At 41.5% G+C, this 14983-nt stretch overlaps 2 protein-coding genes across 2 annotated transcripts; one reads left to right on the top strand and one right to left on the bottom strand.

Moving 5' to 3' along the window:
• The first annotated feature begins 426 nt into the window (after positions 1-426).
• Fcer1a (Fc epsilon receptor Ia) lies at positions 427-5869 on the top strand. The gene is made up of 5 exons (XM_076861604.1): positions 427-493; positions 915-935; positions 2256-2510; positions 3729-3986; positions 5682-5869. The coding sequence occupies exons 1-5, from the start codon at positions 439-441 to the stop codon at positions 5867-5869; spliced, it is 777 nt and encodes a 258-aa protein (XP_076717719.1). The 5' UTR covers positions 427-438.
• Positions 5870-9553: 3684 nt separating this feature from the next.
• LOC143403560 (olfactory receptor 10J3-like) lies at positions 9554-10495 on the bottom strand. The gene has a single exon (XM_076861605.1). It carries the CDS (start codon positions 10493-10495, stop codon positions 9554-9556), a length of 942 nt encoding a protein of 313 aa, XP_076717720.1.
• Positions 10496-14983: the final 4488 nt, after the last annotated feature.

The raw sequence follows: 14983 nt of genomic DNA on the forward strand, positions 1-14983 counted from the left end.
GTTCCTAACTCATAAATTTTTGTGAGAAATAGATGAAATATCAGATGTGTTTAGACAGTGCCTGGCATATATTAAGTATGCAGTAATTGTTGTTTGATTCTGTTCTCCCCTGCACCTCACTTACCTAAGTTGCAAACTAGTTATGTATTGATTGAGAGTTTCAGGAGGCCTAGTGACCCTACCTATGGCCCTCTCCCACCAGATTCCAAGTGTGCTTATGGAGATTTGATGGGGAGCAGAATAAAGGGGTAAGTATTAAATCGCCCCAGTTCAGAACAACCCTGAATATTATCTCTGGAGAAAGAGACCAGCCCAGGCATCATTGATGAGTTAACTAGATATGATACAGAAAACATTTCCTTCTCCTTTTTAGTTTCAAGCCTATTTCTGAGAACATAGTTCTTACCAGCCCAGCCGGCACCTGGGGGCACAGAGGAGATGCCTGCTGCCATGGGAGGGTGTGCCCCACTGTGCATAGCGTTGCTGCTCTTCTGTAAGTAGAGGTTCGGTTACTCCACCTGGAGGGGCCCAAATGGATCTAGGAGGCAGTGGGGTGGCGGTGGGATTTTGATTAGTTTGGTGGTGACTTGTTCAAGGACACATATAAACCATGAGACATTTCCCGGGGACTCTGTAGTGGAGTCGAACTGGAAAGGATGGGAAACTGGGCTGAGTAACACCTGGGGGGAAACCAAATTAAGAGCCTGGTTCCTTGCAATTACTCTGGCATCTCCCAGACAACAAGATTCCTAGCAAAGGAAGAGAAAAGTTCCTTCTCCCTCTACCTGGCTCAGATTCCTGAGCTGTTCAGCCCTCCATGGATGTAGATCTCACCCCCACACCCAGATCCCTGTACTGTGGAGTCCCAGAAGACTGGGGAGCGATGCTAACTTCTCCTTTCTGGACTTTTGCAGCTCTGGCTGGCACGCTAACAGGTGAGTCCTCTGCCCCGTCCCTCAGCATTCCAGTGTGACTGGTCCCACTCTTCCCCTCAGCCTTTGCCTTCATCCCTTCACTTTGGCTAACGCGTGGGAACCTGCCACTCTTTGGCCCACCCACTTCCCATTTCTACGTTGTCCTTTCCTTCTTCTCCCTCCCGTAAAATAAAATTCCTTATTCTCTCAAGTCATCTTCTCTGTTTAAGCCAAAATCCATATCAGCTGCACATCGACGTGCCTCAGCCTCTCTTTTAATCCTTTTGGCATACCCTCATTCAATTTTTACATGATTATTATTAATGTTACTTTTTTGTTTTTATAATTGAGAATGCGGAAAATCAGAGGAGGTGACTTTCCCAGAGGTTACACAGCCAACAGAGGACTGGATTCCAAGTCTTCTGGGCCCATGTCCACTTCTTTGACTGTGTCACTCTTTTGTCAATACCATTTAGCCACTTCCTTAGCCTCTGTTCAAATTTGTACCACACCCCTTTGCTCCTAGAAGCTAAGAATGTCTGTCTTGGAGACTCTCACTACCTTCCAGAATTGGCCTATTTTTTTGCACTCTATATACACTAGCAATTAAATAGCCATAAAAAGTCAGAGCTTGGAAGGACCCTATATTTCATCTACTCTAATATATTTATATATACGTGTGTGTGTGTGTGTGTGTGTACATATATATATTTGATACTGGGGATTGAACCCAGGAGTGCTTAACCACTGAGGCACATCCCCAGCCCATTTTATTTTTATTTTGAAACAGAGTCTCACTTAGTTGCTTAGGGCCTTGTTAAGTTGCTGAGGCTGGCTTTCAACTTGTGATCCTCCCGCCTCAGCTTCCTGAACCACTGGGATTATAGGTGTGCACCACTATGCCTGACTCTAATGTTTATCCATCCACTATTCCTGCATTCATTCACTCAATAAATAGCTAATGAACCCTGACTATGTAGCAACCATTGTGCTGAGCAATGGTTGAGTATGAAAGATATTATCTCTCCCTGAAAAGAGATTGCAATTTCCATTTGTCGATACTGAAATTCAATTTAAGAGAATTGGAGTGAATATCCCAAGTCATATAGTAAATTAGTTTGTTTGCTTGTTGTTTTTAAATCTCTAGTGTCCTGTCTCCCTGGGGTCTCTATACTATTTCCTACATTTTTTAGCACTTCTCCTAGAAATCAGGATAGAGGCTTACTACCAATAATACAAGGATATACTGACAATTGATTGACTATTGACATGTTTTGAGCCTGGATAGTTTTCAATTTTTTTTCTTTTTGTATTTCTTTCCATAATTTTATCTTCTTGAAGGCAATCGAAAATCTATTCTCACCTTGAACCCCCCATGGAATAGAATTTTTAGAGGAGAGAATGTGACTCTCGAATGTAAAAGGAATAATTCCACCGAGGACAGCCACACTGTGTGGACCCATAATGGCACCATTTCGGAAGTGACAGCTTCAAAATGGAGCATCGTGAATGCCACCTATCAACACAGTGGGATATACACATGTCATGGCCGAAATTTTTACAAGAGTAAACCTGTGTACTTGGAAGTGATCAGTGGTAAGTTCTGGGGTTTGGGGAATAGATATCTCTCACGTGAAGAATGAAGTTGGGGAGAAGGGACCCATGGCTTCTCCTTCAATACTGCTCCATTTCTCTTCTTCTACTCCCATTCCTTCCGCCCACCCTTCTGCCTTCTTTCACTATTCTGGTCATCTCACAATATTATTATTCTACTTTATTTTCCACTGTCTTAGACACAGATATATTATAAACTAATGATTTAATTTGGATAGATAAGTTATTGTGACACTTTTTATTTTTCTCTGGAGTGAAAATTTTTAACATACATAAACAAAATTCCAAATACAAACTAAAACAGTGTGGAATAGCTTATTTCCTTATAGATGGTTGTAGAGAAGTGGGCTGTGGATGTAGCTCAGTGGTAGAGTACTTGCCTAGCATGTGTAAGGTCCTGGGTTCAATCCTCAGATCTTAAGGAAAAAAAAAAAAGATTCTAAATAAGTCCTCAAAGATTTATTCTAAATGAATAGGTTAGCCATGTTCCCATTTGAAATTCTTTCGCTTTTAAATTCTTACGATGACATTAGTCATAGAACCTGATTCTTGTCTTTTACTGGCTCATTGTCGACAAATATTTTTGGTCAAGAAGTGCTCACTAACTTCTAGGCACTGTCAGGCACTGGGGATAGAAAATAGAACCAGAAATGGTGCCTAACCTTCCAAAACGGAGCCAAATAGGGGAAGGGACGTTAAGTATAGAATTATGCAAATAATTAATTAAAATTGTTATATATGGTTTAAGGAAGTTTTGAGGCCAACTCGGTTAGCAACAGAACCGGGAAGCCTCTGTGAGTTCAGAGAGAACAAAATAGAGTCTCCTAAGCTGCAAACGTCCTGGCAAGAGTGTGTTTAATTTCCCTTTTCTGTCTGGAATTGCCTATAATAGATCTGAAGGGATTCTGGGTTTCAGTCCTTCCATGTATATAGGCTCAGCAGGGAGGTATGACCCTTTACAGCTCCAGTCTGACTTTTCAGGAGGAAAACAGTCTGTAAGCCTTATTTTGTGATTACTTTTATTGATCTGACAAACCAAGAAATGGGTTAATAATAATCCCTGGTTCCTGACCCACACTCTACGCAGGACCCCTATTCTCTCTCTCTCCTTCTCTCTAAATCTCTTCCCCGCATCCTAGTTCCCATTCTTCCTTCCCTCTATTCACTATTAAATAAATGAGATGATGGATGCTTTTTCAGACTGGATGCTTCTCCAGGCCTCTGCTGAGGAGGTGTTGGAAGGGGAGTCGCTCTTCCTCAGGTGCCATGGTTGGAGGAACTGGAAGATCAAAAAGGTGATCTACTACAAGGATGACATGGCTCTCAAGTACTCCTACGAGAACAAAGTGTTCTCCATTACAAATGCCTCACTTAACGACAGTGGCAGCTATTTCTGTAAGGGCCTACTTCAGAAGCAGCCCTGTGTCTCTGAGCCCCTTCGAATTACAGTGATAAAAGGTGAGTTGGTAAAGGAAAAAAAAAAAAAGAAGTAGTCCACAGCAGGGAAGGAAGAGAGGACATCTGAGCCTAAAGTCTTTGCAGCTTTTAGAATGGGATCAGCTGTGGTAGGTAGGAAAGGCTACTAGACTTACCACGAGGAGACATAAGACATAGCATGCATCGCAGGCACAGATTCCTTAGTTGTTAAATGATGGTAACTGCCCACACTCTGGGATTCAAATGAATAATGCGATCACGTTTGTTTAAAAGACTTTATTTTAAAAAAAAGTCTTTGTAACTTGGAATTTGATGTTTATGCTTTTTTTTTTCTTGGAATAATCATAATTATGTCTAAAAAATGCATGATGCCAAAAGTTAGAGTTAAACTCTGATGGCAGTTCCCTGTTTAAAAGAGAGCTATCTATCTAATGGCCATGCAACTACTCCAAATCTTTATTTTATCCAGAGGTCGTGCAAGAAATGATAGGTTATTGATTGAGAAACAAGGCAGACTTAACAGGTTATGAAGATTATTTTGATCTCAAATTCATTGGTTGCTCCTGAGGAAAGAACTTATGTTGAAGATGGAGATTTTTAAATATTTCAAATTTTAAAGAGAGCTCTAGGTTGAAGGAACAAACAAAAGATGTGAAGAGATGGAAGAGTTGATCCTAGCTTACAAGGTCTAGGAAATGAAGCCAACCAGTTAGTAAGCTGTGTGCCTGTATTCTGGGAATGAGGGACTGGGCTGGATGGATACAGAGCTGGCAGGTGGGCTACCTCTGTGGCCTGTAAGAGAAACAGCTCTTTCCAGACTTCATATACCAGGAAGGAACTGAAATATTCTCCTTGCAAGGTGGAAATTAGATTTTTTTTCCCCTTGGCATGTTCATAATTATGTCCATAAAACATGAGGCTAAAGGTCAGGTTAAGCCCTCATGGCAGTTCTCTGCTAATTTGAGAGCAAAGTGTTGTCCAATTGTCCCAGGACTTCCAAGATCTTCATGTGTAAGTTGAGGGGTGGGTCTAGACTCCACTAGAATCACTTGAGGAATTTCAAGAGAGATTGATGTCCCTGTCTTATCTTTTAACATTCTGGTAGAATTGATTTTGGGTGGGGTTGGTAATGTCTAGCTAGCATTGAGAAACACTGGTCTAGGTGACCTCCAAGTCATTTCGAGCTATAATATTTTGCAGCTTTCAAATTCTAGAATAATCGCAAAATCAGTGTTGTGTAAATAAAATCACAGAGTTGTGAAATAGTAGAATTGGAAGGCAGTATGACTACTCCAGTAGCTCCATTTTACCCAGTAATCATGCAAGAAACCATAGTCTACTGATTAAGAAACAAGGCACCGGTGAACACTGGTTTCACTTTGTCTCCTTTCGGCTTTCAAATCATATATGGATGCTGGTCATGTCAGATCCAGGAAAGAGGCCATTTTTCCTATGACTTTCCTGTTAGTCACACTGGGTAGAAGAACGGTGAGATGGGGATTATTAGCAAATACTTAGCCCTCCTGAGTGTTCCAGGGAGTATATCCTGTGGAACTCAATCCCCCAGGTGTTTTCTCTCTGTTCCTTAATATCATATCACACTAAAGATGGGGGGGCCATGGTTGACCCTTCTCTTAAGGAAGTGAAGCTCTGACACAAATTTTGTCAAGATCTAACACAAATTTTGTCTCTTGTTGCATCTCTGTTCTACGCTAGCATACCGGACTAAGTACATGTGGCTGCAAATTATTGTCCCCTTGTTGGTGGCGACTCTGTTTGCTGTGGACACAGGACTGTTTTTCTTGACGGAGCAGCAGTTTAAATCTCTCTTGAAGATTAAGGAAACTGAAAAAGTCAACAAACCTAGGAAGTCGCTTCCTAAGCCAGATCCTGAAAAGAGCTGATGTCATTTCTTAAGGGAGAATTGGCAACAGCAATATTTTACTGCACCAGCAATTGCTTCTCCATTGTCAGACGCAACTCAGGATGTTCACAGAAGCCTATGTTTGAGGATTTGCAGAATTATTTAATTAAACCAACTGTACCTGGTTTAACTGGCATGTAATACTTAAGTGCTCAATAAATATTATTTGAATAATTGAATAATGGGTATACTCATTTATAGCATTTGTGAAAGAGAAGCACAATTTGAATAAAATAACTATGAAGCTAGGTAACATGAGGCTTCTAGGGATCTTTGTTCGTTTGCTCATTTATTTTCTTCTAGAAGCAAGAACCATGAAAACATAGATTAAAAAATTCTCTCTTATTATAATGCAAAAATAAATAAATAAATAAAAATTTTTAAAAAGATTAAAAAAACTTGACCATTGTAAGTATGAGCAAGGATTTAGAATATGCTGCTGAGATTGACACTCCCCACCTCTGCTGCTTCTTTCATGGGCTCTTCCATGTATCTAAATTCTTGTTTCAGACCTGTTTCTACCCTCTCTTTCTTCCCATTTTCTTCTTCATGTTAACACTTATTATTTTTCCAAAAGGAATGTGAAACAGAATTAGGACTTGAACATTATGTGGATTTACAAAATGTGCCATTTGCAAAGAGACCTTCTTACTTTAATGCATAAAATATCTTCTCGCAATGCCAGAGTAGTATGTTAGACAGATGACTAGAAGAATTCATCCCAAATTCTCCCTTGCACTGTCCTCTGTCACCTCCGATCTTCTACCAGATGGGTCTAGGAAAAAGCATGGAACAACATTTGTTCTGTCACAGGCGGCCGCCACACATCATCATGAGTTCCCAGTTAGGAGTTGGTTTTCTGAAAACCAAGGCAGCAGTTCTTCTCCTTGTGGCCAATGAAAGATAAATTCTATGGGCTGCCTCCAAGATGGAGATTCAGGTGAAAGATTCCCCCAGGTCGGTGTGTTAGAGAACTGAGGCCTTGAGAAAAAACTGTGTCCTTCCCCTCTTCTCACTAAGTGGGAAATGCAGGGAGCAGGTGCCTCTCTTTGAACCTATAGGTGAAGCTTCCTGTTGTGGTAGGCAGAGACACCTGACAGCCCAGGTTCTAGTGTGACCTCAGAGACTGAAGATGTTCTCCAGCCTTGGTTTATCAGACTAACTCTGTGCAGTTACTTACCAAGTTCATGTCCGCATTGGTACTTCATCAACCTCCACAATAGTCACACCCCAAACCCTTAACTCTACAAATGCACCCAGGATCTCTTCAGCTTCACTTCAGTTACATCCCCTACAAAACCCACAACCGTCTCTTTTGAAAATTGGAGAGACATAGGCCCACTTTTAGTCTTTCCTGTTGTCGTTGATTTTCAGCACAGCCCTCAAAGCAGCAGAGGTCTCACTGGGACGTAGAGGCCCTGGGCTGCAAAGAAAATGAAATTGCTCATGAAGAATTTTAGAGAGACAAAAATAAAATGACTCCTTGTGGATTCTGAGAAAAATTCAGATTTTTATTTTTAACCAGTTTCCAAGAACATAATACTGCACTGCTGACAACTAAATTGAGTCCCTGTAAATATAGCTCAATAAACATGATGCAATCATTTTATAAATATCCCAATACAGGAGTCACTGACCTCTGCCTTCACTAGGATATAGAATGGCTAAAAATCTGAGCTCTCACCTTATGTCAGTGGCTGATTCAGAAATGCGATCCTAAAATGTTGCAGGTTGGCAACCCCAGGAAACAGACTCTGAGACACAGATTTAAATGCAGCAAGTTTATTAGACTATGCTCCCAACAGCTATACCTTTGTGGGAGTGAAGGAAGCAGGATGCAAAAAGAGAAGTTGAGATGTCAGGTGCGCACAGCAAAACTCTCAGACCATTTTGTGGATAAGAACTCCTTGTAGTTGGGAGAGCTCTTCTTAATTGTCTCAAGAGATGCAATAGCTTGAACCAGGCAAATCACTGGTGGCAATACACCCCAAAAGGTTAGTGTGAATTTGTAGGAAATAGCTCCTTTACAAAGAGAGTTCCTGAGGAGGGACTCCCCGAGATTCCTCAATCCATGGTTCTCCCATCACCTGGAGGGATAGGCATGTGTGGGATGTGTGGGTCCTGAGGGGTGTGTGTGATCCGGGCGGCATGCCACATTATCCACCAGATTCAACTTCAGAAAGGAGACAGATTCAATAGGTTTGACCAGATTAAACAGAATTACTAAGCAAAAATTTTAATTCTGTTTTGATCACTCTCACAGGAATGAAGTTATTGTATCATTTCTGGAAATCTGGACACAAAAGCAAAGATTATCTTTTATCCTCAGTCAGACTTCACATGCCAGTGTTTTTGTGCAGAGAGACATATGTTCATTTGAGTTAAAGGATGGGTTCATCTCCATCGACTTGCCCCATTCTCAGCTCTCAGAAGATCTGAAAACACTTTCACAAGTGATAGGTAGCCTCTGCAGGGTCATGCTACAAGATCAGGTGGATTCTGGATGCTACAGGAAGAGTGCTTTAAACTCAGGGTATTTTTCCTCGCTATTAGCACTTCTGCTGTGCTAGCCTGCAAACATTCAGTGCACTGTGAAACCCAGAATGGAGAGGAAGGACCAGACACAGGATACTTTCTTGCACCAGTGCATCTCACTTTCACCTTCTGTGACTTGAAATGCTGTTTCGAACTTGGGTTTAAAGTTCAGAGTATTCAAGAAGAGACTCCTGAAAAATTAACTGCATCAGGTTTAAGAGCTTCCTGTAAAAATTTTTTAAGCCAATGTTCAGATTTCTGTCCATTAATAAATATTTTCCATCGTTGTAGTTAAAGTGCTTGTGTTTTTAACACTGTTTCAGAGAGCTTAGTTCTACCCTGCAAAAGGAACACTACCTTTGCTTGGCTTCTTCAGAACCCTATTCTCTTTATTCCTGTGTTGAAAGGAAGAAAAATGTTAAGATTTTCAGCATGGCCTCTTTTTTTTTTTTTTTTTTAATGCAAGCTTTCTCATCCGGGCACCTCAGGACTAGGAATAACCCCCATCTATGTCATCTGTAGCGGATAGTTTTGTCACTCCTTATTCCCAGGTCAGTTAAGGCAGATGTGTCTGCAGCCTTTGAAGACTTCCTAGGTTGTGATGGAATGTTAGCAAGCAGCAAAAAGAGAAGAAAGTCTTCAACAATGTATGTGCCTGTGTGTTTCCTCATTTACTTTTTAGGATGACTGCCCAGGTTACTCTGACACCCTTAACAACACGCAAAAACAACAAAGAATTCTTTCTTGAGGTGGTTTTTCAAACCGTTTTTTCATCAGCTCTTTAGGACCCTGCAGAACTAACTGGAATTGTGTAAATAACTGAAACTATTCTCAGGATATGTGTTGCTATGTGCAAGTGTGCATGGGCGCACCTGGGTATGAGTGACATGGGTATGTAAATCCTCCTACTCTATTTTTACATGTATGCCAAGTTATTTTCTCATTCCTATAAAGCAGGATGTGGAAAAGCAAGACTACACCAAGAGGAAGCCCCCAATTTTAGCACCCAGATCAACTTAGTTCACACTTTTTGATCCCATATGTATGGATATTTATGAAATAGAATTAAAAATTGATACACTAAAAAGAAAAAAGAAAAAGACAAAAAAGCCTTCCCAATCTGTCCTGATTAAGGAGAGAGGGGCTTTCTCCCCACGGCTCTTCGCAAAGCATCTTTGACGTCCTTGTTCCTCAGGCTGTACACCACCGGGTTCAGCAGAGGCGTGATGACGGTGTATGTCACTGAGATGAGTCTGTCCTGCCCCAGGGAACTCTGGGACTTGGGCTTGAGGTAGACGACGGAGGCACAGCCATAGTGGATGATGACCACTGTGAGGTGGGAGGCACAGGTGGCGAAGGCCTTCTTCCGACCATCTGCAGAAGCAATCTTGAGAATGGTGGAGATGATGAGGACGTAGGAGACGAAGACCAGGCCCATGGGTAGGACAAGGACACAGACACTGACGGCCAAGTTGACGATCTCATTGAGAGTGGTGTCTGCACAGGCCAGCTTCAGGAGGGGTCTCACGTCACAGAAAAAGTGGGAGATAACAAAGCCATCACAGAAGGGCAGGCCAAACACAGACGTTACCTGGACAATGGCCATGCCCAGACCAATTCCCAGTGACCCAGATGACAGCCAGACACAGGCCCTCTTACCCATGATGACCGAATACCTCAGGGGGTTGCAGATGGCCACGTATCGGTCGTACCCCATGGCCGTGAGGAGGAAGCAATTGTTGATGCCAAAGGTGAGATAGAAGAAGAGCTGGGTGGCACAGCCTTGGATGTCGATGGTCTGGTGAGGATTCAGGAGGCCAGAAAGCATACGGGGAATGATGGCCACCGTGTAGCAGGTCTCAGAGACGGAGAGCATGCTCAGGAAGAAGTACATGGGCGTGTGGAGGTGACGGTCCAGCCGAATAATGGTCACGATAATCACGTTGCCCGACAAAGTCAGCAGGCACAAGGTTAGAAAAACAACGAAGAAGACAAGCCTGTGCCTCCACCCAAAGCTGGAGAAGCCTTCAAAGGCAAATTCAGTCACAAAAGTGGAGTTTGGCTTTGGCATTGGGAAAAGCCGAAGAAAGAGCTAGGTAAAGGAAATAAAGACATGTAAGTGAACCTCGAAAGAGATTTGGCTGGGCCCAGGACTTTAGTAAAGTCTGTCCAGCCTCTGAGCAAAGCCTCAAACTCCAGGGACCATCAGTGTTCACCTACTGGCCAACTGCTCAGTGTACCTCGTTGCCCACTTTCTTCTTTGTTACTCTAGAGGGCTTACTCTAGTTCCTTGGGATTAAGGGCAGAGATGGAGGCGAGAGGGAAAGTAGATAAATTAAATAAAATTGAATCAAATTAAAAAGGGATTTGTAGCAATAGCTCCCTGATTTCAATTTCTTGACTATACGTCCAGAAGTTGGATTGCTGGGTTATGTGACATTTCTACTTTTAAGTATTTGAGGGACTTCCCTACTGCGTTCCACAGTGGCTGCATCAATTTCCACTCCCACCAATGGTGTCAAAGGATTCCAATATCTACAAATCGTTCCCAACACTTGTTATCTATTGAGAATAGTCTTGGGGAGTTTTTAAAAAATGTTATCCATGCTAATTGTTGGGAGGCGATATTGTGGTTTCAGTTTGCAATTCCCAGTGATTAATGGTGTTAATCAGCTTTTCAAATACCCAAGTTGCAATCCGAACATCAAAGAGATATTTGTACGCCCATGTTGATTGCCGCACTGTGCACAATAGTCAATTTACGGAAACAAGTTGTCTAGAGACAAATTAATGAATTGTGAATGAATTAGCTAATGAATAAAAATGTTGTGTCTTTTCAACAGCATTCACTGCAACATTCACTGCCATGTGCCCTGCAAGGTCCCCACAATGACATCACTTTCCGAGAGCCCAAATCTAGTCCTGGCTTTCACCTTCCTAAGCCCTTTACCTACATCCCCTGTGATCCTGGAAGATTAGGAAAGGGAGCATTTTGGCTGGCTAGTCTTCCCAGAGACCCTGCAACAAATATCCTCTAAGACCATGAAAAATCATTTCATAAGGCACTGTAGAAATGTAACTTATCTCCTTGAATTCTAAACCAAAGAAGGAAAGGGAATGGAATGAACCCGAGGATGACTCTTCAAATAGGAAGCAGACTTTCCTAGTGTGACAGCAAAGATAAATTCATTTAACCAGACAAAGTCCAGAGGCCCACGGTTTTACTCCAATTCTCCATGTTCCAAGCTATGTTGGGGACAGAAATGAACTGGCCCATCTGCATTTTGCCTTACCCCAAGCGAACCTAGCATAGGAGAATGTAGTTGGGCAGCTTTCACCCTGATCCTCAACCAGGTTTAACCATTCAGAAGTCTGAGAATGACTTCCCTTCCCTTTTCCGACCCCCAATGGGAGTCCCTCCTGAAACTCTGCTCTCTGCCCCCTTCTCTCTATACCGTTACCAACACCCAACTTTTGATGACCATCACCAAACACTCTGATAATGTGATGGTCTCCTAACTCACACTTCTCACTTCAGGTACCTTGCTACTGAAGTACTCTTGTCATTGTAATCTTTCAAAAAAAAAAAATCTGTTCATGCAGCAACCCTAAGTTTCTTCAATAGCTCTTCAAAATTTTAAGCATAATATTAAACTCATTTCTAAATTGATTATAGTAATAAAACACTGAGTTGCCAAGAGAATTAAATTGGTTAATGTATTTAAAGAATTTGACCTGGTGCTTTACATGTTGGAAATCCTTATAAAATAATAGATTTTATGAGTGGTTATTCCTTTTTATTTTTCATAAATGAGCCAGTTTAAATTTGTAATAGGAGCAGAAGAGTTAGGGGATTCATTTTAACACTCCTAGATTGTAAACAATCCTTTGATTACTTGAGCCTTGGTTTTTTAAATTTCATCATTTACCTTCCACTCTCGCATATGGATTTTTTTCATGACTTTTAAAGAACCTCTCTGAAGTGCATTGATTGGATTCATATACTGTTGCTCACACTTTCTTTGTAACACAGCTATGGATTAGGAAGAATGCAATTTTCAGTTTTGTCTCTAATCCCCTTCTGGATAACAGCCAATATTTTACTTCTCCCGTGGATCAGGATAGCCCATCCAACTAATATACATAGGAAGGACCTAAAGCGATATCCAGATCACTTGCTATCTTGTAATTCAGAGTATATTAATGGTAAGTCACAGTTTCCATTACATTTGTATACTTTTAAATTCATGCACAGAATTCTTATAACATGATTTCTCTTCACTAGAAGACTGGTGAATCTTCGCTAGAAGATTCCTTGTGACTAGAAGACCTCACACCTACTTGTGGCCTGGAGTATTTCTGACTCCCTCTACCGCCAGACCATCAGTCATCTCTAAGTTCCCAATATCTCTGAAACTCCAGCAGCACCAATATCTGAGAATCCAGTAAACAGACTAGTCAATAAAGGGGTGCCAAGTGAGGGTGCTACAATCCAAGCATTAGAAAGAGAAGGATTACTCATCTGGGATCTAGGAAATATAGGTGAGAAGTAAAAGACAAGAGGAAGAAAATGTAGGGAATATACAGATGGACAGAAATCACACCATTCAGATACTATCTTTGATTTTGGCGATTTTATTGCCTTTCCTATCTTTCAAATAAAAGTGACACAAGGCTGATCCTTGACCCAATCCTCAATGAATATACTGTTTATTATTTTTCCCCAGAGAACAAAAATTATCCTGTTGTTTTTCTGAATTTTTAAAATCCACTGTGCAGTGAGCACAGTGGTACATACCTGTAATCTTAGTGACTTGGGAGACTGAGGCAGAAAGATTGCAAGTTCAAGGTCAGTCTTCAGGAAGTTAGTGAGACCCTGTCTCAAATTAAAAATAAAAAGGACTGGGAATCTAATTCAAGGAAAGAGTACTTTTGGTCAATCCCTAGGACTGAAAACAAAGAACTCCCCCTGCTCCACCAAAAATATTAAAAAAAAAAAAAAAAAACCCACAGAACTTGCTATGTAGTTTTTATTTGCTTAAACCAATATTTGGCTTGATTTTACTAATCAAAATAATTTCTTCCAGCATGTCAATGTGTTCCGTAGTCACAAAGTACTGTGCTAGTTGTAAGAAAAGAAAGACTGTCAAGATGGTGCTTGGTCTCATGGGGCTTAGTCTCTTGAACAATTTTTAGTATAAGACCCAATTTAAGGCCTTTCAAGTGTTTCATGTCCCTCTTCTCTACATTACACTATTCACCACATTTCCAAACTCTTCCCCAGGAGAGATCATGTTTTCCTTCTATAAATCGTCACTGCTCTGTGACAACTGAGTTTATGCTTTAGTAAACATTCCCCATCCTGGTACATAAGGAAGTGATACTCACCAGGGAGCCTGCTTTTGGGGTCTTCTAGAGAGTTGTGCTCATGTCTGAGTTACATCTATCATTCCGGAAATCTGACTGCTTGAAATAATGGGTTATGCAGATTTTTACTAGGGTGATAAAATGTTGCCAAAATTTTTATCAGTGTCCTTCATAAAATTACTTAAAACTCGGTCCTGACATAGCTTTAGAACACTTTGTGGAGTTATGCTGTTTTACGGAATAGTTTTTTTTCCTTACTAGCCTTACTGAGCAGAGCTATGGTTTTAGAAAAATTCCCCCTTTTGCTGGCCAGTCTCTAGGCACCACCCAAAATGTCACAACTAAAAACAACTGTTTAAGAGAGGAAGGAAATGAAGTCTATCTTCGTCTTCGTGTGTCTGAGAGGAACGTGAAGGACAGAAAATGTCACATTCAGTTCCTCCCGATTTTCATAGCCCCACCCACGGAAAGAACCTTGTCTTTGGGTCACAAAGCAGTAGCTCTGATTGGGGGTTCTTAATAAGGTACGGATCTTCTGTTCCAAATGCTGGGTCTCTCTCTCTCCAAAAAGCAGTTACTACTCCCAAGTGATTCAGTGGCAGAAACCTCAAACCAAACAGCAGAGCGCCAGGAGACCTCATTACCAAGGCAGCTCATTTCCCAATCCTGAGAACACCATTTAGGAGAAGGGAATTGGCTAAGCTATTAGGAACAATCTGTGGGGTGAACAGGCTCACCTTCCCTCTAAGATGGTCCTGTTAGGACCCAGGTCATGTTTTCTGCCCACTTCTCCTGTGCCAAGGCGGGGGGGGGGGGCTTAAGGTCTTATGGAAGGACTCTTCATGTTGAGACAAGAGGAGTGGCAATTGCCCAGTGGGTTTAAGCATGATTTCCTGCTGCTGGGTCCATAAAGGGCTGATCTCCACGTGCTCTGACACTGGAAGTCAGTTTAAAGTCTCTGGGTAGATTCATCAGTTCTCCTCTCAAAATTCTGTTGGATGAGGTTTTTATACTTTTAAACTGATATTTCTCATTTTGCTTTGATTTCCAAATAAATACCTTACATTTATTTTGGAGCCTTGAGCTCCGTTTGTCTCCGGGCCTCAGCCTTGGCAGGTCATCCTCCAAAAACAAAATCCATCTTATTACCTATAGCTCAAACAAATTGCAATCTGTCCTGAGCCTCAAGGTA

Source organism: Callospermophilus lateralis, chromosome 7 (genome assembly GCF_048772815.1).
Source record: "Callospermophilus lateralis isolate mCalLat2 chromosome 7, mCalLat2.hap1, whole genome shotgun sequence".
Taxonomy (NCBI): Eukaryota; Metazoa; Chordata; class Mammalia; order Rodentia; family Sciuridae; genus Callospermophilus; species Callospermophilus lateralis.

Coding starts and splice junctions, on each gene's coding strand:
- LOC143403560 (XM_076861605.1), bottom strand. CDS start 10,495: ATGCCAAAGCCAAACTCCACTTTTGTGACTGAATTTGCCTTTGAAGGC.
- Fcer1a (XM_076861604.1), top strand. CDS start 439: ATGCCTGCTGCCATGGGAGGGTGTGCCCCACTGTGCATAGCGTTGCTG. Junction 936..2,255: donor TCTGGCTGGCACGCTAACAG/GTGAGTCCTCTG, acceptor ATCTTCTTGAAG/GCAATCGAAAATCTATTCTC. Junction 3,987..5,681: donor TCGAATTACAGTGATAAAAG/GTGAGTTGGTAA, acceptor GTTCTACGCTAG/CATACCGGACTAAGTACATG.